Consider the following 18,194-nt stretch of genomic DNA (forward strand, 5'->3'; position numbering starts at 1 on the left):
TAACTATCTGATGTTTGTCTTCGACTTTCAATGCGGTGTACGTACCTAAGCCTACTCCGTATCACCCAAATACATATACAAACCATCAATCTCGAACCAAACGCATCTCCGTTAATCCGCTGTGGACTATCATCATGGATAGTGCGGCTTCGGAGTCGACACCCGTGCCTCAAGTAATCTTCCGTGGGAAAAAAAGGAAGACCTACAGACAACGAGCAGAACCCGCCGACGACGACGACGAACGATCAAGATGCGCAGATACGCCACGACCAGAAGGAACACCGACCGCATCAGACACTCCCGGAAAAGCTGAAGTCGCCACCCCGATTCAAAGCGAGGGCGCAGAGGATGAAGAGAAAGGCCTCTCAGTAGCCGAAGTTCTTCGTCTACGCAATGCGCGAAAAGCTCGATTAGGCGGCGTCAAGTTCGGCGCGGGAAGCAACTACGGCTCCAACGACGCGGCAGCAGCCGTCGCCAACGGCTTTGGAGACGGTCTCGACGACCTTAGTCTTATGATCCGCGAGGAAGAGAACAAAGCATTAGATATCGCGGCAGGCGTGAAGAAGCGTTTCGCGCCGCAGACAGGTATGGCGGCAGAACTAGTAAACAAGCACATGTGAGTCTCACCCTTCCCCACGGCGCGCAACCCCGCGACCGCTGCGCAGCTGCTGATGGAGCAAGGGAGGAATATATAGAAGCCGAACTAGCCAAGCGACACAACGCTGTGGCGCTCTCTTCCAACCCAGCCGCGCGCTCGTCTAATCGGGGACACCAACAACAACAACAACCGGCGACAGCGACAACGACAGCGATAGCGACAGCGACGGTGACAGCGGTGCCCAGACCCGAGCAGCAGAATAGAGCGCTACAAGGCCAGCTTATGGAGATCGACCTTGGCGACGAGGCCCGCAGCCGCAACGAAGCGCTGACGGAGCGTGCTAGGCGGAAGTTGCACGGCGAAGCCATTGAAGACGACGACGAGCAGCAGCAGCAGAGCGGTCGCCCGAAGAAAGTCCGACTCGGACGGGACGGCAAGCCCTGGAGGTCGCGGAATAGGCGGAATAGCGACGATATCAAGAGGGACCAGTTGGTCGAGGAGATTCTCCGGGAAAGCAGACGTAAGCCTTTCTTTCTTTCTTCCTTCCTTTCTTTCTACCCCCCATCCACAATACAATACCATGAAAGTCCACACGCACAAGTAATTCCAATACTAACTAACATACCTCCCCACACACAGTCGACGTATACGAAGCGCCCACCCCGCCCCCCGCCGCACCCGGCAGCGGCGCCGAAGACGACGGCGCGGCCGACGACCGGATCGCCGAGGAGTTCCGGCGCGAATTCATGGACGCCATGGCCCAGCGCCAGCAGAAGCGCAAGAAGCCGACGAACGCGCCGTCCGGGTCCGGGTCCGGCGGCCCCGGCGGCGGCAAGGGCGGCGCTGCTGCCGACGAAGACGTGCTCAAGGGCCCCAAGCTCGGCGGGAGTCGCAACGTGCGCGCCGCCATGCGCAATCTGCTGCTGGAGAAGGCGAAGGAGGCGAAGGGGAAGACTCGGTGAGGCGAAGGCCGAAGGGCGCATCTGTCTTTGTATTGATTGCTTGCGATACGGGGCTTTCCCGTCGGGGATTCGGTAATGGGATCGATCCCTTGCAGCGAGGCGAGAGGGATAATAGGACGAGAGGGGGGCGGTTGTCGCGCATGCTTGGGTACCTTAGTACATACATACATAGGTAGGTAAATATAAATACTGCGGCGTTAAGTAGGTCCTATAGGGTATGCGTACATGGATCCATCCGTATTAAGGGAGGAAGTATATCATCGAATTGCCTAATGTCTTGTTTTTTCTTTCTCTATTTTTTTACGTTGGTCCCGTAACACGAAAGGAGAACTGCACAGCAACATGCGTGAGTTTTTCGTTGGCGAGTCAAAACGTTGTTTATAATAGTTTACTATAGCATCAAAACTAGTACCTAGGTATATATGAAATATACTACAGCCAAAGCAATACCTTTTTGTCCTTTGATAATAATATAATTAAGATAAATTACCGCCAACCTAGTAGCAGGCGGTTGGCTTCAGTTGCATACTAGACCGTATTTTACTAAACTACCTAAGCATCATATGTCAGTAATGTTCTATCAGGTAGGCAGTTAACTATAGGAACCGAGAAGCTTAGTTTCAATCAAGTAAACATCAAGAGATAAATAACCAGCAAGATGGTAACTGATGAATTAGAGCTCTACTCTTCATTCGTGTGTGTATATATAACTGGGCTATTTAAGCGGATATAACGTAATGTTCATGATCGCATTGCTATTTGTAACGTTGGTCTTAACCGTAAAACGCCCCCCCCCTAAATCATTCGTGTCGTCTCTTTCCCAGATAAAACAAAGAGCCGGCCAGCTTGCGTATCGATGCGAGTCTTGCTGCCGTTGAAACAAGAGTATCCCAGATCAAACCGTCCGCACAGCGATTCCCTTCAAACAGAAGGGGTTCAAATCGACTATAAATATCATAAATAACCAAATATCCCACGTGGAACGCCGGGGGAATCAATCCTCTCCCTATAACAAAAGAAAATTCCGGTATGTAAAGCGGCCAGCAACATATGTCGTCCCCTAATGAAGAGGATAGAAGTGAATAGGCTCATTCGGAATGACCGTCGCAAAATGCAAACGCTCTCTATGTCCACTCCCAAGTACGCCAATCCTATACGTCATAAGAAATCGTGGCGGCATACGCGGGCCGCTCACATTCCTCAAGCAGGGCGTTATTCGATTCCGTGTAAACTCATATCGTGGATCGTGGCCTTTAGCCTAGAATGTGTCTCAGATTGTCCACTTGGTGACATAGCCTTTTGTCAAGTCTACGGCCTGGCCTCTAATGGGCTCTATAGTAGGATAGTAGGGGCCATAAGCTGTCTTAGCAGTATGCCGTTTGTATAGATATTGGTGAGTGACAGTCATTGGTGATGGTATGCTTGTCCGGAAGGGGAAGGCACCGGATTGCTGGGCTAGATCCTTGGAGCTGAGTATAATAGTGGCGAGATGCTTCATCGGATATCCAACTGAAAGGGCTTAAACCTGCCACCAATAGTGGCACAGCGCGGGCATTTTCTTCTGGCTCCTTGCTCCTCCATCAAGATATTGACACAATCTCGACATAGGCCGCAAATGCATTCTGTACATGCATAAGATTCCCGGAGCTTTGACGCTCTCTGGCACGCAGCACAATAGATATGCACGTCCTGAGATGAAAAGCTGGGCGACGAATCTGAAAGTCCAGAGGCTCCTATATGGAAGTTTTCTCCGCTCTCGCCACTCTCGACGGATGGGAAAGGCTCTGGAATCTCTTGTGCAAAGGATGGTGGAGTAAGAGCTTGTTGCAGAGGAGAAGCTTGATAGCCTTGGAAATGTTGATGGGGAAATGGGGGTAAGGAAGCTCGGTGTATTGATATAGGAGATTGGGGAACCTGGGACGTTAGAGAAGGAAAATAAATGTGCCGGGCACGACTTACAGGAGTCCTGTCTTCATCAATATCTTCTGTAGCCGAGGCTGCAGCATCAATGAGGTCTTCCCACCTTTTGCCGTAGTCGGCTGTGGGCTCGACGGAATGAGCCTTACGATCAGTCCCACCCGGCTTAAGGCGCTCATCGTTCTGAATTCTCCGGAGCCATTCGTTTGCGGTACCTCGGGATTTCTGCTTCTTGTGGCCACGCTTAGTGATAGATTGCTTTCTGGGTCGGTTAGGACCAAGCGATCGTTGAAGAGGAGGAAGAGTCGACGAACGACCTGGTGGGGAGTTTGAAAGAATTGACGGGAGCAAGTCCCTACGCGGTGCAGAGTTAATTGAAGGGAATGGTTCGCTAGTTGGCTCCATTCCGAAATGTATGGGAGGTAGTTCAATTGTACTCCTCGGTATTCTCCGGCCGTCGTTGTCAGACTGCCAGCCCTTCAAGATCAGAATCAGCATTGATATTATCAATGATTATAGTGACGTTAGGTGAGTATTTACTGCTTCATTATCCCAATCCGTCTCGAACTTGTGCTGGCCACCTAACTGAGCCAAAGCAGCAGCGGCACTCGCGGCAGGCAAAATCGAGCCCCCAGAATATTCATCATGGTTCCTAGGGGTCCCGGGAGCGCTAGATGCGTCTCGGGAATATGCATGACGCTCGTGGGGATAGCCTTTGTTCGGGTCGAGGCTTCCTGGTGGTGGGCCGGCAGAGTTCTGAACTTGAGATCGATCTGACGGAGGTGTGTTAATCATAAGCAAGAAGCTCTCCTCGGTCGCGGGGAGCTTCGAAATGTAATGCTCTGGATGCGCTCGTCGAATATGCTCTTGCATTGAGCGATATCTCTTTTCCTATTTGTTCCAAAATGGAAAGTTAGACATTGTCTTTCCTAGGCTTTGCGACATAGCTTCTGGGTTGAAACCCGATACAGCTTCGTAATTCAATCCTTCGGGATGCGAGTCAGTAAGATGTTGCAACTTACGCCAATACAGCGCTTGCGACAGCTCGAGCCATCTTGGTTTCGCAGAGGACAGACGACTTCATTGTTCGAGTCGGTAATTGAGAATGAAGACGTTAAGGAAGATCGAGGCGGCATCTTGACCCAGTCAACCCCGCCATTTACTGGTCGGGAATTGAAGGCGGGGGGGGAAGTTCGCAAGATCGATAGTCGGATACGAATGTCGACGATAAGAAGCACCACTAATAGTAACCAATTGACGATAGTCCAAGTCTATGAAGCTTGAAGATTAGGTATGTAATAATTAAATTCGACATAGAAAGGATAATGACAGCTCTGCCGAGGTAGCTCCAAGCTCCTATACAGGTGTTACATGAGGTGTTTCGAAGACCTTACTCTCTCTCCTCTCTCTCTGTCTCTCGTGGGTGTTGGCAGAGGAAAGAGAAAAGACCGGAAGGGTGACCTTATTGGGAGGGAGGGGGGAAGGGTAGCTGAAAGCAGCGGTACTGGAATCTCCTAGCTTAGATAGGTCGGTAGGTAAGAAGACAAGGAACATTGAATACACAAGGAACACAGGAGGAACACTGTGATAGTACTACTACATAGTACTAATAATACATGATGTAGGGTGGCCAGTGGCCACAAGTCAGGGTCAGAAGGTATAATAAGTACCTACCTGTACTCCACACACCAAAGCTGGATCGACGGCCTTGGGATACCTTACCTTAAGGTAGATGGACCTGGGGACCTGGGATGTAAATGGTAGATGCGCGTATACATATGTATGTATGTATATATGTAAGTGGTCTGGTGGTGTAGGTATCCTAGATAGGTACCACACCTAGCAAGGTATTAATGCGGGAACATTGAGTAGCTGTTAACAAAGAGAGCAAAGCCTGCCCCCCCGGACAGGGTAAACTGAGCTTGTCATCCAAAGCAGCCCAAAAGATAGATGATCCAACCAAAGCGAATGAAAGACGAGCATCCCGTCGCAGACAAGCAGGCATTGTATCGCACATACGTATATACATACACGAGTACAAAAAATTTGTCCCCAAGCTTGTGCGGCAAGTTCAAATCAGAGCGGACAGAGAGAGAGAGCCGTGTTATTGGCTCTGTCCCACTCCGTCTCTTTCTTAACTCGATTTAAATAGACCGGACAGCTTCCCTTCTGACTTGATCGAGGATCGGCTGGGACGGATGGCTATTTGAACATTGGGAGTGGGGTCTCTTCTGTGATGGGCGGGGTGGGAAATAAAACAATGATGCAAATGAATGATGCAAATAATAAAAAGAGAAAAGCCGACGACGCAAGCACCTCCGGTAGCAATAGAACTTCCAGAGAGCTCAATGATTCCTTTTGAGTTGAGAGCGTCGTCAGAGCTTCAGGCCTAGCTGTTCGGAATTTGGCGATGCAAGCTTCTTAGCTTCAGATAACTAGAGCAAGCTAAGTAAAAAGAGGCCAAGGTTTTCTATTCCTTGTTGCCTCTAAGTGTACAAGCACATAATACCTGCAGTGCACCAGGAGCAGGGGGTGGGATCCTCGAATGGTAAAGACGGGTTGAATGCGACCTTACACCTCATGGTGTATAACAAATAGAGCCAGCTGCTTCCCACGAGACATGAATGCATTATTACATACTTGCCTCGAGGTACTAGCTAGACAAAGCCCCGGCTTGCAGTACCGCCGCAGCAGGAAGCTTGAGGGGGCGAGGGGTTCTGCAGGTGGGTAAGGTGGATGCACTGACCGAATCCATCCATCCGTCTAGGTATGTACATATGTACTGATGTACTGGTGAGAGCTCCGGCATTGGCTGAGCAGGTAGACAGGTAGGCAGGCAGAAGCTTGCGGAGGTGATACGATAGGTGGAGGTTTCAAGTGGAGGCTTGAGAAATGGCGGGGCATCGAAGGAAGACTCTGTCGGGTAGCCAGGTAGCCAGGTAGCAATATAGTATGTATGTATTGAGGTATTGTACCTAGCATGGCGGGCCAAGCGGGCAGGCGGGCTCGTTTCATTATCGAAGCTCTCCATCTCGCACGCTTCTCTCACATGCATGCTACTTGTTCCACACATCTCCCCCTCTCCAGTTGAAAAGCGAGTATTCTCCTTGGCTGTACCTGTCGGCGGAAATATGAAAAGAACCCGTGGTTAAGCTCGTCAGCTTATGACATCAGATATGGAACATGAGCTCCCAATTTGCCATCGCTTCTCTGATTGTCTGATTGTCTGATTGCGGATGTGGCTTTTTTTCGATACATTTCATTCCAGACGAAGCCGGATTACCTACCTAGGTACCCTAGTTACGGTAGGTGGCAGCCGAGCATGGGTACTGTACATATTATATTGTACATAGGTAGGTAGGTAGCTACCCAATTCTCTTCTTTGTCAATGCGACTAGTAGAACTGTGGTAAAAAGCTCTCATCCTAGTCAATCGCATTAGTTGGTCGGTTTTTTTCTTGTACGCGCTGCTTTCACCAAGACTTTCCACTCGGGAGATTGGCCCGACAATGCCAACTAATGTCTAGATGGAGTCTAGATGGAGCCCTTTTGTACGAGAATTGAATCGTGGCTAAACATTGGTCTTACGCTTTGCTATTGTTAGTATCTTGATTTTGGTTTCTCGGATAAAAATTTTTATTCGGGAACTCCTCTGAAGCTGAAAAATGTTCCTTCTATGCATAGTGGCGCTGTGCTGCTAAGCCTTGAGTACCTAACCTATGTACCTTATGTAGGTAGAAATGTACAATACATGCTAGTATGTACATGATTGCTCGGCTTGATGTGGGGAGTACGAGAGTACGCTACTGCAAGCTTGCAAACCCTTTTTTTGCTTCTTCTACCCTTTACCCTGAGCTCTAGGAAGGTGTTCTCATAATTCCTTATCGTAAAACATTAGCTCTGAGAGGAAGCTGCATCTGCTGTATCAACTATTGTAGTTACCTATCTGAGTTGTGTAACCGCTGATCCCAGTGCTGTTAAAGCTTTAGGAATTGACGAATCCTCTCTCACCTTGACTCTCGGCAAGTGCTGCACACTTCCAGGGCTCTACACACCTTTACCCCTCACCGGGGTCTCAAAACTAAAAAGGATGACGAAGGCATACAGCTAACCGTTCTTATCGATAATATCGAAAAGCCTTATTTAAATTCGTACGTTGGTTTCTGCTCGATTAGAAATTAATTACATTCTTACCTTAGGACCAGCTACCTTAGGTAGGTATCTACAGCATACTCTCCGTAGCGGAATTTCTAGTCGGACCGAACCTAACTCCTTTCGCACGACCTCCTGCAGGCGCTTGATATATTGCTCATATACTCGCGTGCCCGTATTCGTTGACGGCTTAGTCGACGCCTCGTAGAGCTTTGCCCATGAGAAATATTTAAGCAACGAGAGAAACACCTCACATGTGACGACACGAATTGGAAGTATCGCTGCAAACTAGCCGTGGTGTTAGCCTCGGTCGATTCATCTTATGCATTGACATCCTGAACGGTATTAATTAATAGGCTTTAACGTCGGGTTAGAGTCGGGACGTGCCTATAGCCGCCTGCTTCTCTATCCGTGTGCTTTAAGCTCAGTACCTATCCAAAGCATATAGCTTAATCTTCAGGTGAAAAAGTCAATGCCTGTGCTACATGGATATCCAGCCATTCAAGTTGAAGGCTAAAGTACTACAAGCCGAGTACTACGTTGACGCTGTAGTTACAGTAGAGCTAGTTACTGAAAGAAAACATCTTTTATACAAGGTCCCTATGCTAGTTTCTCGAAGCCTTCGGTGAAAAGGAAGACGTCACGCTAAGAGCTACCCAGAGACTTGAAAATATGTAGTTAAAGCTTTCATGTAGCTTTCATGTAGAATGACCTTCTTGAGCAATCTGTACCTAGTTATCCGCATGATCACTGTGTCATTCCACGTAATTTAACAGTAAACAAATCTGAAATGCGTTGTATAATTATTCTGGACCTAGTTGATTGGACAACTGTAGATCTTATGACGGGGAGATATCATTATTGGCAAGTGGAAGTCGTCATCTAAGGGAATGAACATTTGGGAAATGAGATACGAATTTTGTTATATAGGAATGATATTAATATATCTCCATTTCTTCGGGAATCTAAATAATAGTAGGTGATATTGTTTTTGTACGTCATACTCAAATAGATATAGCGATTAGAAAGAAAACATTCCTCATTGTGCGGCAACGGCACGAGGTATGTGTGTGTGTGTGTGTGTGTGTGTGTACGTATTGGAATGTTACATGAAATTATGATTATCTTCATGCGGTACTTACTAATTCCTGACGATAGTAAGCTAATAAATAACTGAATTTTTACATATAGTTTAATAATCAATATGAAAAAGAGGCATAGTTACACTAGCTGTGCCTTAAGGCTACTTTGTACGTATAATAAACGCTTACGTGTAATACTCGGTAGAAATATCTATTTTAGGATGAGAAAAAAACCTGAACATTTATGTAAGCCCGAAAGCCACCTATTATTCCGTAGAAGGTTGACCAATCAGTAAAAGACCCTTAATGACAAGCTAGGGTAAGTGTCAAAGAAAGTGTAAAGTGCGGGGCACGGTCCAGACGGCATTGATACCAACCGGTGTCGTACAGACTTGGCAACAAAACACCGAAACATCTCACTCCATCTGCAGATCCTTTAGCTTACAGCTTCGCATCCACTCTGCCACTCTGCCACATCCCCCCAGCTTGAACCAAGTGAAACATGGTCGACTATCCATTGTCTAAAACTTGTCCTCGCCCTCCACAACAAGTGTTGGTACGTATGTAGAAAGAGCGGGAAAGCGGGAAAGCGGGAAAGCGGGAAAGCGGACAAGGGATTTTGTATACCCTGACTTTTGATTATTGATGATAGTTCAATATCACAACATGGTGAGTTTATTGGATCATAGATCGATGTTTAACAAGTATTCCTCTCCTTCGTACGCCTACTTTATCGCTTTATCATCAATTCACTCCGTGGTATGACAGTTAAACAGTTAACTCGCTTTCCCCCTCTTTAATCGGGGCGGCTGAGACTAGATTCTTCTTAACTTTCCTTTTCGTCATCACTTTTTCTTGCTGCTTTATCTCTCCGCTTGAAGCTCTTGAAGTCAGCTCGTCCCTCATTATCTGTAAGCTCTCTTGACCACGGATGATAGCCAATTTCCAACCCCCTTAAGAGGGAGTCTAGACGACAACCCCCCAGGCACGTCGACATCCGCAATGGCTTTAACCATAAAGAACCTCAACTCCGATGCCTCGTTTCTCCTATCTTTCGAGCCCATCATCCCTGAATTCGCACAGCGTATTGTAATGCCGAAGCCGTTCACAGTTCTCCTGGACCCTTGGATAACAGGTCCTTCTAAGGTATTTCACTCTAAGATCTCGATTACGACTCACATACATCCGGCATGCATATCCTCGCTCTCGGAGCTCCCGTTCCCACCGGATCTCGTCATCATCACTCAACACAAGAGCGACCATTGCAATGAAGCTACGCTCCGGCAGCTACCAGCAAGTGGGACAAACACGATCATCATTGCGGAACCAGCAGCAGCACGCTTGATCAAGAGTTGGAAATACTTTGATCAGGAGAAGATCCAGACGATAGAACGATGGGAAGACCCGAGGTTGACAGGAAAGCAGTCTGTAGTGCGAATTCCCGTCCCGCCCGTGACGTCCGGAGGTCAAGGGGGTGAAGTCACCATCGCCTTCATACCGCAGAAACGCGACCTAGCTGGCCTACATGGCGCAATTGGTATAACATATCGGCCTCCGCCAACGCATCACTTACAACTCGGTATCCCTACCATATCGAAACCGCCCTCGCCACCTGCTACCCCTAATACGCCTACTATGCAGGGTTCGTATATGGCACTTACGAATAACTCATCTACCCTTAATCCTTTTCTCCTCCCCCCGTCCCCACCAGTATCACCACGCTCCCTGCGCTCTGTCCAGTCCGCGTCAACCTTGCTTCCCTCTCCGGCGCGCTCAAACCCAAGCAATTCTTTCCCACGGTCCGTTTCCCAGAACTATATTCGTCCCGCTACCTCTACCGGTATGGTCCGTCCCATCTCAGTCCTCTTCTCGCCCCATGGCATTTCATACGACTACATCGCATCTTACGTCACATCACATCTTGTAGCCGAAGCAGCGCTCCCCCTAACGGCTCTCCTGCACTGTATGGACAGCGTTACAAATCCATGGTGGCTCGGCGGTAATATCTGCGCGGGCGTACCTACAGGCGCTGAGATCGCGACACGCTTGGGTGCGCGCATCTGGCTCAGCACGCACGACGGGGAAAAGAATGTCAGGGGCCTCGCTACGGCCATGCTAAAAACGAAACGGTGGCGGCGAGAGGAAGTTGAAGGCGCCTTGGCCCCTGGCGAAGAAGGGAAGCCTGGTAAGGAGAAACCAGGTCATGTACGGAAGGGCAGTAACTGTAGCATCGGCGGCGTCACCACAGAAATTCTGCGCCTCGGCAGCGGCGACGAAGTTGCCGTCTCCGGAAACGGTATGTTGTGGTGTTCTTCGGAGAATATGGACGACCAATGGGTTATCAGGGACGCGCAGGCCCGTCAAAATGTCAAGGTGAAAAGTCAATGCAGCCTGAGACCAATCCACGTTCGTAGGGAGAAGATACCTAGTGACCTGAAGACAAAGAAGTCATTAATAGGAGGCTTTTCCAGATTTAGGTCTGTGGCTACCCCTACTTGAATAAGTTACCAGGTTGCAGGCTCGTTTATTCGCTCAGGGAAAAGTAATCGTCCGTTATCAGGACGATATTTCTTATGTTTAGGCACATTGGCTTGTCGGGTTTTGGTGTTTTTCGGGGGAGGATTTCTACATGATACCAAGGGCAGACAAAATTAGTCTTTACGGATTTGTCATTTTTAGTGAACCACTTGGGCATATCATTTTTGGAATAGGGTTTCTTATGTCCTAGGGTTAGGGAAAGGCATGGGGACAAAAAGTCAACGGCGTTGCTATTCATGGCCAAAAACTTGCTACGGATTTTTGGAGAAAGGAGAGGGATACCTACCGTTATTATTATACAACGTGATAATATTATACCATCGCAAAGGCTAAGACTTAAAAAGATTCATCTGTTAGATGAATTCGTTCATTATGCATCCATATGGCCATAGTGTGGTGGTATCTACCGAAAATAACAATAAGATCCGCGGGCCTGCCTCGCCTGCATGCCACCATCTGCCTCTGCCTCTACTTCTAAAACCCCCTATGAGATAGTATGATAGCTCACATAACGAAATTCCTCGAATGCGTATCCTCTCCCCGCCCATAGAAACATAAGTCAGGATTGCTTACACTTACGCGGAACAATGGCGCGTATTCGGCAACGTATTCGTGAACTTGCTGCTAGCCCCACAGGTAACATCTATCCTGCAGACCATTGCGGATATAAAAATACGGCCAATCCTCGCTGTTGGTTTTGCTCACCCCATACTAATAATTCCGTGGGAAGCCGTGTAAACTTGAAGTTTCCGGCCTCTGCCTCACTTGAGCTGCTTTAAGATCTCGACGAGGAAGTCCTCGAAGCTGAGAGTAATGTAACCGTCGCGGTCCTCGTCGTATTTCTTGAAGACGTCGGTCATACGCTTAAGGCTGATGCAGGCCTGGACGAAGAGGTCGAAGCTCATGACGCCCTCGTTGCGCTTGTCGTAGGTGCGGAAAAGCAGGTCAACGAAGCCGGGGCTAAGGCGGTAGCGGAAGGCCACGAGGGCGTTGCTGAACTCGTCCGGACTAATGTTGCCGCTGCGGTCCGCGTCGAACCGGTCGAATAGTGCTCGCCACGATGCTAGGAATGACCACAGTCCGCAGAATTCGTCGAATCCGATCGTCCCCGACCGATCACTGTCGAACATGCGAATCATCATGCGCACCGTCTGCGGGTCGAAAGCCGTCCAGTCGCCATTTACGAGAGCAGCCGATAGTTCCTTTTCGGAGAGCTGACCAGTGTCTATTCGAAAGGGGTTAGTATCTAGGCAAAGAAACACGGTTAGGTTGAGAAGACGTACTATTCTTATCGACAGCTTTGAACAGCGGTAGCAGGGTAGGATCGGCAACGCTTTCCCCAGGGGTAGGAGAAGGAGGTGGCCGACTCGTGGGAGGTGGGCGGTTATGGGCGGTAGGTCGCGGGCCGGTGGCGGTAGGCGGCGGCGACATGGTAGATTGTAGGTTCGGCCTATAGCCGTGATCGTAGCTGTTGCTGTGGCCGACACCACTATTATTGCTATAACCGCTCGAACCGCTTGGGCCGTAACCAGTGGGAGTCAGACGTCCTGTGTCTGTACGACGAGCCGGAAGAGAGTCGTGTCGGGGGCTAGGAACAGGCGGTTGGGGCTTAGACTCGTAGCGAGAGGATGAGGATGGGTGAGGCGCGGCGCCTTTCTACGAAGGGAAGAATGTTAGCTATTTACAGTCGAGTACGAGTGGATAGAAGAGGGGCTCGCGCAGGCGCAGGGGTTATAATATAGGGCAGAAAAAGTGTTCAACGGAGGCGGAGGTGCGTGCACGTACTGGGTCGGGCTCTGCGAATCTGCGGTTTCAAAAATAAATTAGCCATCGCTGTGACGCATGAAAATCAAACGAATATCTATTATCCATCTGACAAGATGGCAACGTCCTCGTCTCAGTATCACACTTGTCCCTTCACTCTAGACCATCGCGGTTCTGAGCGATGACGATGGCGGGGTATAGTAGCACTAGGCGGCGACTCACCTTGGCAGTTCGTCCGGATTGTATGGTCTGTTGTAAGCCATTGTGTAGTATGTTGCTGTTTACGTCGCTCTAGAGTTTGGAATCGACTAATACCGGTAGTAAAAGAATGAAGACGGTAAAGACAGCAATTAGCGGGGAGACTTGTTTACTATATGGGACAAGGAGAGAAGGCGTAGTTGCAATGCAAGTTGCAATGCAGCCCAGCTTTCTTTTTTGTACGGAATACCTATAGGATGTCGATGTGAGATAGGACAGTTAAATTGGGAAAGGTGTCGGACGAGTAATAAGCGGCAGTGCAACCCAGTCCTCACGTAACGGACAAAGAGTCAATTACCTAGATTCAGCCGCAATAAAATCGGGGTAAAAAGATGAAAGTCAAGGATCATGGGGTTTAGGGGTTGAGAAAGACAAAAGGGAAGATACGAAAGTAGTAGTAGTAGTTAGATTAGTATGATTATTATTAAGTTCAAACTTGAGGATTTAACTCTAGGGCTGCACCTGCCAGAACCAAGAACTACCTAAGACCTAAGACCCAAGACCCAAAGGAGCTAACTATGTAATAACAATTTAGGGGCTAACTACTATGTACATAATACCAAGAAAATAAATACCAAGAAAATAAAAAGCAATGTGGTTTGCTTTATTATCACAAATACCGCGTGTGTCGGGCATTTGTTATCGGATATTTTTTGTTAACAAGCTGTTCTCTTTGGTCTCCAGAATACGTAGGTAGGCAAAGATTATTATTTGTTATGGATATCCGGCACCGCTAGTGTCCGTCTGACTGATACTAAAGATCCGCAGGCATCAGACTGGCGATCAAAATCACACAGTTCACACCGATGCTGAGCGGCGGGGCAGCCCGGGGCAGTGTCATCGTCTAGGTACCTACCACAGCATCCATACGTACTCCATTGGATACCTACGTAATAACACATTGGATCAATCCGGTTGTCTGTTATCTTGACCGAAGCTGGGGAATTAAATCAGGGCGAGCTTTCAGTCTTTCTCGAAGGCTGACTTATATGGAAAAAGAAGCTTCTGAAGGATTAGAATAGATTCAGCTTCCCCAGTGAGGCTCAGGCATGACGATCCCGTCCCGTCCCGCATCCCGGTCAATATTCATATTTTACATACTGCCTGCAAAGTGGGTTGCGCTGAACCCACAGCATGTTCTTTTGTCATTCCCAACACCTTCCATCCTTCCATAGATGGCGGCAAGTCTATGCGATAGTACGTAGCAGGTATGGCGCAGCAAAACAAGGGCTTCGAGGCGCATGCTTCCCTTACTCTTAAGTATTTGCGGGGTGCATACATGCTTCATACCTACGTATGTAGGTACCTGAGGTCTTCTATGCATGAGGTTTCGAGATGCTGCAGGAATAAAATAAGATTAATATTAATATGAGAGGTCACGTTTTAGGGGATTTCTTAGTTTTTTGGTATACATGATGTGCCTGTCCTAGGTACATTATGTAGGTACTCTATGACGCGGCCTATTAGCCTTTTCTAACGTTCATCGCAATTACCCAGAGATTTTGGACTTGTGGTATTGTAATACCGTAGGTAAATTTACCTAAATGGTGAATTTCTGGAGCTTAGGTACCTAAGGTAGGTAGCTGCAGCTGTTCGCAGCATGTACCTATTGTACAATGCGTAGATCCAGGTCCAGTTGCGTAGGGCACATAGATGCTAAAAATAATAACCACCTAGTCGGACTGTCGGAATAATAAGAGCGGGATTACATAGGTACCTACCTTAGGTAACCTATGTATGTAAGATAGGCACGGTGTTAGTATGTACTGTGCAGCACATGCTCCGTTGGCCGGAGCCGCGCCCGCGAAAGACGGCAGTCCCGATGGCTTAGGAAGCCGCAAAAGACGAAAAGCTTGGCGTTATTGTACCATTTCCGACTTCCCGTCAAATTGAACGACGATGACTCTTACTCGCGGATAGAACAGTCCTTATGATAATTGGAGAGCTTTGTTATGATATATTTGGATCGATAGACAATAACTCAAGCAAGCGTGCGTGAATTAAAGAAGCAAAAAAGGGCGAAGGACAAACGAGGAAGCTTGACCTAAATATCAACGATGCCAGTCAACGGAGCGCCGCCCGAAACGGACGAATTCTGGATCTTCGGTTATGGGTGCGTTATCCTTTCGGATGCTTCCCTAGATTTGCAGCTTAACCTTACTTATAGAATTGTAGAAGCTTGATATGGAAACCCCCTCCGCACTATGGTAAGATCCTATACTGAAGCACTTCACTATTCGCTTCCTTTACGTCAACATATGTGTCCAAGGCCGAAACTCACCGAGCCTTCCCGCTAGATCGACGGGTACCCGGCTGGGTCACGGGCTATGTCAGGCGGTTCTGGCAGGTATAGATCCCTTCACTTTGCTTAGCTGAGAAGTATACGGCTGACATACCTTTAGGCAAGGTAAGCTTAATCTACCCCGGAGATTAACTCGAGCCAACTCGGCATTGGTGTGTGGCGACGACAAGGGCCAGCAAGTTTAATATATGTGGACTATATCATCTTCTGACATCAAAGAAATTCTCAGCCAAGACCATCGCGGGACACCTGAAGCTCCCGGCCGCGTTGTCACTCTTATCGAGAGGTCATTCTGGGCATCCCTCGTCGACGCGCATGACTCGGCGCCCGAGAAGGTATGGGGTACCGCGTACCGAATCCAAGCAGACAAGGTAGCCGAGGTAAAGGAATACCTCGACATCCGGGAGATCAACGGGTATACGATCCACTATACGCCCTTCCACCCGGCGGACGGGTCGCTGTCCATCCGCACTCTAGTCTACATCGGCACCCCCGATAATGACCAGTTCACGGGACCGCAAGACCCGCAGGCACTCGCCGAGCACATCTACGTCAGCGAAGGTCCCAGCGGTCTGAACAGGGACTACCTGTTGGGTCTGGAGAAGGCCCTTAACGAGCTAAGTCCGGAGAGTGGTGACGCCCACGTCACAGATTTGTCGGATCGCGTGCGCGAGATTGACCGCAAGCGCCGCGAGGGCCAGTTACAGGTGGAAGGCTTGGAACGCCCCGTCTCGCACGAGTTTAGGAGAGTAAGCAGCGTAGACGAGCAGGAAGAGACAGAGAAGGCGTGAATGATATCTTACAGGGGGGAAGAGGTGTTGTAAACATTAGGCACCGAGATAGAGAATTGCGTTAGGTACTTAGGTCATGAAGTTCAACAGGGAAAATCATTGGAAATCATGTCCATTGATCTGAGCGCTATTGCTACACAGTTCGTTCCCGGCTTTGCCTTCCCCTATCACCCTCCGGGACCAGGTTCATGATGATTTCTTCTCGAGAAGGTCGAACTCTTAATCCTCAAGTAGCTCTCCCATCTCTTTTCTTTCTTTCTTTACTTCTTTGGTCTTTCGTAGACTCGTAAAATGATAGATGACGTGAATATTCACGTTAATCATAAAGGCCATAGAGCCTCGAATAGAAGATGGCGAACGAATGTATGTACATTGGTGAGATATACTCACTATAATCCTCCCATCTCAGAGATAGAGACTTGATAGTTGAGGATGATTTAATGAAATGGTGACAAATGGAGAGTACCACTTTGGCCGTGTTGTGCATAAGGAGTGTCAAGTGTGTTGTGGGAACATCAGACCTCCGAGCGCCAATTCACCGATAACGAGCGTGCCTTTTAGGCCAATTTTTCAGCAGATGCCAACTCTGCATAATGTTGGCATTGGGGTTTGGATAGAACACTCCCTGTGTTGCTCACAGCAGGTCTACTGGTACGGCGGCTGCCCCTGAGGCGGTTGCTGTTGATGCTGGGGCTGTTGACCCGCTTGCTGTTGGTCCGGATAGCCGTAGGGTGCATAGCCTGTAAGATTCGGTTAGTTTAATCATATACCGATTTAAGTTGAAATATTCTTAAGGGGTTTGTGTGTTTACCTTGAGGTGGGGGTGTTCCGTAACTATGCTGCGGGTAACCTGCTCCGCGTCCGTAGGCCGGTTGGTACATCACTTGGTTCGGCATCCCGTACGCAACCGGCTGGCCAGCAGCGTAGGGCATCTGAGGTTGCTGCATGTACCCACCCCTAGGCGGGTACCCACCACCCCGTCCACTACCGCCTCGAGGACCAGTATCGGATGCTCTATCGACACGGATAGATCGTCCGTCGAATCTAATTTGTTCCGTTAGATAAATCTCCGAAATATTGGGAAGTGGCACCTTACTCAACGTTGTTCATACCTGCAATAGCTTTCTGTGCATCTTCCTCGTTCACGTATCGGACGAATCCAAAGCCTCTGCTTCGACCAGTGTCGCGATCTTTGACGACAACCTAATATCAACCCAATTAGTTCTGAATATAGCCTCGGTGGAGTTTCCAGACTCCCATATCTAAGATAGTGCGAGTGCTATAGAAAGATGGTAATAAGACCACATACCGCTTCCTCAACGGGACCGAATTCCTCAAACTTCTGTCTGAGCGTGGCATCTTCAGTGTGCCATGCAAGCCCACTAAATAGAGGAGAACATTCGGATTAGCCAAGTAAATAATAGGTGGGAACTCCGTTTTACCATACCCGATGAATAGTTTCGACATTGTTGATGACTGAAGATTTGGATTCAAAAGGGTAGGATCTGCATTAAATAAGGTTAATGATTGGCCCGTAATAACGTAATAACGTAATAACGATGTGCGGATCGGGAGAGTCGAAATAAAAGTACACCGGTATATGTAGTGAATATGTATGTAATATATGTAGGTAGTGATTGCTTGCACACATATACTGCCGTTATTGTCTAAACAAAGTGGGAGGAGCAATCTGCAAGATAACAGCAAGGGAGGAAGGAGCTACTGGGTCCACTAATTGTACGGGAGGCAGGGGCGGGACGTGGAAGACGTGGAAGACGTGGAAGAGAGCAACCGTACAAATCGTTGTTGCCTTTTATTTTATTTTTTCGAC

At 48.5% G+C, this 18,194-nt stretch overlaps 6 protein-coding genes across 6 annotated transcripts; 3 read left to right on the forward strand and 3 right to left on the reverse strand.

Annotated features, from left to right (window-relative positions):
• The first annotated feature begins 41 nt into the window (after positions 1–41).
• F4813DRAFT_327511 (hepatocellular carcinoma-associated antigen 59-domain-containing protein) lies at positions 42–2,010 on the forward strand. Its single transcript, XM_049241092.1, has 3 exons — positions 42–616; positions 682–1,118; positions 1,238–2,010. The coding sequence occupies exons 1-3, from the start codon at positions 135–137 to the stop codon at positions 1,558–1,560; spliced, it is 1,242 nt and encodes a 413-aa protein (XP_049101855.1). The 5' UTR covers positions 42–134; the 3' UTR covers positions 1,561–2,010.
• A 990-nt stretch (positions 2,011–3,000) lies between these two features.
• On the reverse strand, positions 3,001–4,723 carry F4813DRAFT_327532 (uncharacterized protein). Its single transcript, XM_049241093.1, has 3 exons — positions 4,500–4,723; positions 4,018–4,368; positions 3,001–3,954 (listed from the first exon to the last, which is right to left on the reverse strand). Exons 1-3 carry the CDS (start codon positions 4,611–4,613, stop codon positions 3,055–3,057), a joined length of 1,365 nt encoding a protein of 454 aa, XP_049101856.1. The 5' UTR covers positions 4,614–4,723; the 3' UTR covers positions 3,001–3,054.
• Positions 4,724–9,473: 4,750 nt separating this feature from the next.
• On the forward strand, positions 9,474–11,221 carry F4813DRAFT_327716 (uncharacterized protein). Its single transcript, XM_049241094.1, has one exon. The coding sequence runs from the start codon at positions 9,713–9,715 to the stop codon at positions 11,207–11,209; it is 1,497 nt and encodes a 498-aa protein (XP_049101857.1). The 5' UTR covers positions 9,474–9,712; the 3' UTR covers positions 11,210–11,221.
• A 788-nt stretch (positions 11,222–12,009) lies between these two features.
• F4813DRAFT_387382 (EF-hand) lies at positions 12,010–13,275 on the reverse strand (the record flags this gene model as incomplete). The annotated part of the gene is made up of 4 exons (XM_049246552.1): positions 12,010–12,473; positions 12,532–12,904; positions 13,034–13,052; positions 13,235–13,275. The coding sequence occupies 4 exons, from the start codon at positions 13,273–13,275 to the stop codon at positions 12,010–12,012; spliced, it is 897 nt and encodes a 298-aa protein (XP_049101858.1).
• Positions 13,276–14,971: 1,696 nt separating this feature from the next.
• Positions 14,972–16,458, forward strand: F4813DRAFT_352278 (ChaC-domain-containing protein). The gene is given in 5 exon segments (XM_049242513.1): positions 14,972–15,383; positions 15,446–15,477; positions 15,568–15,618; positions 15,631–15,632; positions 15,800–16,458. 5 exon segments carry the CDS (start codon positions 15,328–15,330, stop codon positions 16,361–16,363), a joined length of 705 nt encoding a protein of 234 aa, XP_049101859.1. The 5' UTR covers positions 14,972–15,327; the 3' UTR covers positions 16,364–16,458.
• A 550-nt stretch (positions 16,459–17,008) lies between these two features.
• F4813DRAFT_387384 (uncharacterized protein) lies at positions 17,009–17,830 on the reverse strand (the record flags this gene model as incomplete). Its single annotated transcript, XM_049246553.1, has 5 exons — positions 17,009–17,103; positions 17,175–17,407; positions 17,460–17,566; positions 17,673–17,745; positions 17,811–17,830. 5 exons carry the CDS (start codon positions 17,828–17,830, stop codon positions 17,009–17,011), a joined length of 528 nt encoding a protein of 175 aa, XP_049101860.1.
• Between the last annotated feature and the right edge of the window lie 364 nt (positions 17,831–18,194).

This window comes from Daldinia decipiens (assembly GCF_022478715.1).
Source record: "Daldinia decipiens strain CBS 113046 unplaced genomic scaffold F4813scaffold_8, whole genome shotgun sequence".
Taxonomy (NCBI): Eukaryota; Fungi; Ascomycota; class Sordariomycetes; order Xylariales; family Hypoxylaceae; genus Daldinia; species Daldinia decipiens.

Excerpts from the sequence above, each read along its gene's own strand:
- F4813DRAFT_327511 (XM_049241092.1), top strand. The coding sequence starts at position 135 with ATGGATAGTGCGGCTTCGGAGTCGACACCCGTGCCTCAAGTAATCTTC. Across the intron at positions 617-681 it reads GAACTAGTAAACAAGCACAT|GGAGGAATATATAGAAGCCG; the intron begins GTGAGTCTCACC and ends TGATGGAGCAAG. Across the intron at positions 1,119-1,237 it reads GATTCTCCGGGAAAGCAGAC|TCGACGTATACGAAGCGCCC; the intron begins GTAAGCCTTTCT and ends CCCCACACACAG.
- F4813DRAFT_327532 (XM_049241093.1), bottom strand. The coding sequence starts at position 4,613 with ATGCCGCCTCGATCTTCCTTAACGTCTTCATTCTCAATTACCGACTCG. Across the intron at positions 4,369-4,499 it reads GTCGCAAGCGCTGTATTGGC|GAAAAGAGATATCGCTCAAT; the intron begins GTAAGTTGCAAC and ends TGGAACAAATAG. Across the intron at positions 3,955-4,017 it reads CGGATTGGGATAATGAAGCA|GGCTGGCAGTCTGACAACGA; the intron begins GTAAATACTCAC and ends CTGATCTTGAAG.
- F4813DRAFT_327716 (XM_049241094.1), top strand. The coding sequence starts at position 9,713 with ATGGCTTTAACCATAAAGAACCTCAACTCCGATGCCTCGTTTCTCCTA.
- F4813DRAFT_352278 (XM_049242513.1), top strand. The coding sequence starts at position 15,328 with ATGCCAGTCAACGGAGCGCCGCCCGAAACGGACGAATTCTGGATCTTC. Across the intron at positions 15,384-15,445 it reads TTCTGGATCTTCGGTTATGG|AAGCTTGATATGGAAACCCC; the intron begins GTGCGTTATCCT and ends ATAGAATTGTAG. Across the intron at positions 15,478-15,567 it reads GAAACCCCCTCCGCACTATG|ATCGACGGGTACCCGGCTGG; the intron begins GTAAGATCCTAT and ends CCTTCCCGCTAG.